The sequence below is a fragment of the Malurus melanocephalus genome, unplaced genomic scaffold, assembly GCF_030028575.1.
Source record: "Malurus melanocephalus ecotype Western Australia unplaced genomic scaffold, MMel_1.1 scaffold_1482, whole genome shotgun sequence".
Lineage (NCBI taxonomy): Eukaryota > Metazoa > Chordata > Aves > Passeriformes > Maluridae > Malurus > Malurus melanocephalus.
Window position 1 is genome coordinate 29,274 of NW_026624714.1, and position 1,643 is coordinate 30,916.

The window sequence follows — 1,643 nt, forward strand, 5'->3', positions numbered from 1 at the left end:
ATGTCAGGCAGGACCAGAGCCCCCCATACCCACCCTGCCCTCACCTCTCCACCCAGCTCAGGATGTTCTGAGATCCCTGGATGTCAGGCAGGACCAGAGCCCCCCATACCCACCCTGCCCTCACCTCTCCACCCAGCTCAGGATGCTCTGAGATCCCTGGGATGTCAGGCAGGACCAGAGCCCCTCACACCCACACTGCCCTCACCTCTCCACCCTCAGGATGCTCCATTCTGAGATCCCTGGATGTCAGGCAGGACCAGAGCCCCTTGCATCCACGCTGCCCTCACCTCTCCACCCAGCTCAGAATGTTCTGTTCTGAGATCCCTGGGATGTTGGGCAGGACCAGAGCCCCCCACACCCTCACCTCTCCACCCAGCTCTTGTAGCTGGGGATGTCCTTGGCGTACAGCAGCTTGTTGGAGGGCGAGTCCTTGCCCAGGCGGTGCTCCGAGGTGGAGCACGAGTCCATGAAGGTCTGAGCCACCACCGACAGGCAGGCGTCCGTGATGCTGCCCTTGTGGATGTCGAACACGAACTGCGGGTTTTTGATCACGTTCACCCAGAAGCGGAGGGGGAGGCTGGGGAGGCAAAAAAACAAAAAAAAACCCGTGAGGACTGAGGTGAGGGAAGAAAAAAATCCTCCACTGGCTGAGGATGGCAGAACATGGATGGTGGGAAGAGTGAGAGAGGAATTAAACAGGAGCTGGGCCGAGCTCAGCAAGCACCAGTGAGCCCAGTGCTGCCCAGATTGCTGGTGCTGGGTTCTGCCATGCCCTGGGAGCTGCTCTGGGCTGGGATTCCTGAAGGGCAGGGGGCAGTCTGGCTGTGTGGGGCAGTTTTGGGGGCACTGGGGGCAACTCCAGGAGGAGCAGGTTGGGGCAGGGCTCTCCAGCAATGCCCGGCTGCCCCACGCTCTCTCCCCACCAGCTGGCAGCGGGAATCACAGGCTTTGTCCCCAAATCCCGGGGACTTTGCAATCAAAGGGGAATTATTATTCCTTTTTTTCTTTGGCTGTATAGCAGGATCAAAAAAGCAGCTGCTGCTTTCCATTACCTTTCAAGTCGCAGCTCTCTCTGTCTCCAGCTCGCTGAAGGCTGCAGCCTTAACCCTTGTGGTGCTGCAGGAGAGCAGCTCAGCCCAGCCCTAAAACCCCAAAACCCCAAAACCCTCTTCCAAACCTCCATGTGCTCTGATCTGCCCCAGGGACATAAAACCCCTTCCCTTTCCCCACCAAAATTCCCGTTCTGGGAATGCTGAAGCTCAGCTGAGCCGGGGAGGAGGAAGGTCCAGACCTGGCTCTGGCACACCAAACTCTGGTGGTCATTGCTTTTTCTCTCTAATTTCTTGCGATTGTACACTTTTCATCCCAATAATTCCTTCTTCTAAGGCTTTAAATGAATTGTTTTGAGCTTCCCACTGCCTTAGCAGGGRACCAGCTTTTGCAGCCATGATGATTAGAGGCCTTTGAAACCATGAGGGACTCAGGGGAAAATACCAGGTCTTCAGGGAGCAACCATTTGTTGGGTTTTTTTTTCCCCTTTCTTGCAGAGGTAAATTTCCAACCCATGGAGGTTTTAATCCTAAAATAGCAGCAGAGGCAGAGATGTGAGAGCTCCTGCTGTTTGGAGAAGGCTGGAGACCTCA

General features: G+C 55.7%; 1 protein-coding gene across 1 annotated transcript in view; it reads right to left on the bottom strand.

Moving 5' to 3' along the window:
- The window catches only part of LOC130587042 (plexin-A2-like), a gene marked incomplete at its 5' end in the record, with an annotated part of 8,042 nt that overhangs the window by 4,226 nt on the left and 2,173 nt on the right, over positions 1-1,643 (bottom strand). The window contains 2 exons of the mRNA XM_057387999.1: positions 365-577; positions 1,495-1,499. Of these exons, the coding sequence (XP_057243982.1) occupies positions 365-577; positions 1,495-1,499 (218 nt within the window). The remainder of the gene's footprint in view (positions 1-364; positions 578-1,494; positions 1,500-1,643) is intronic.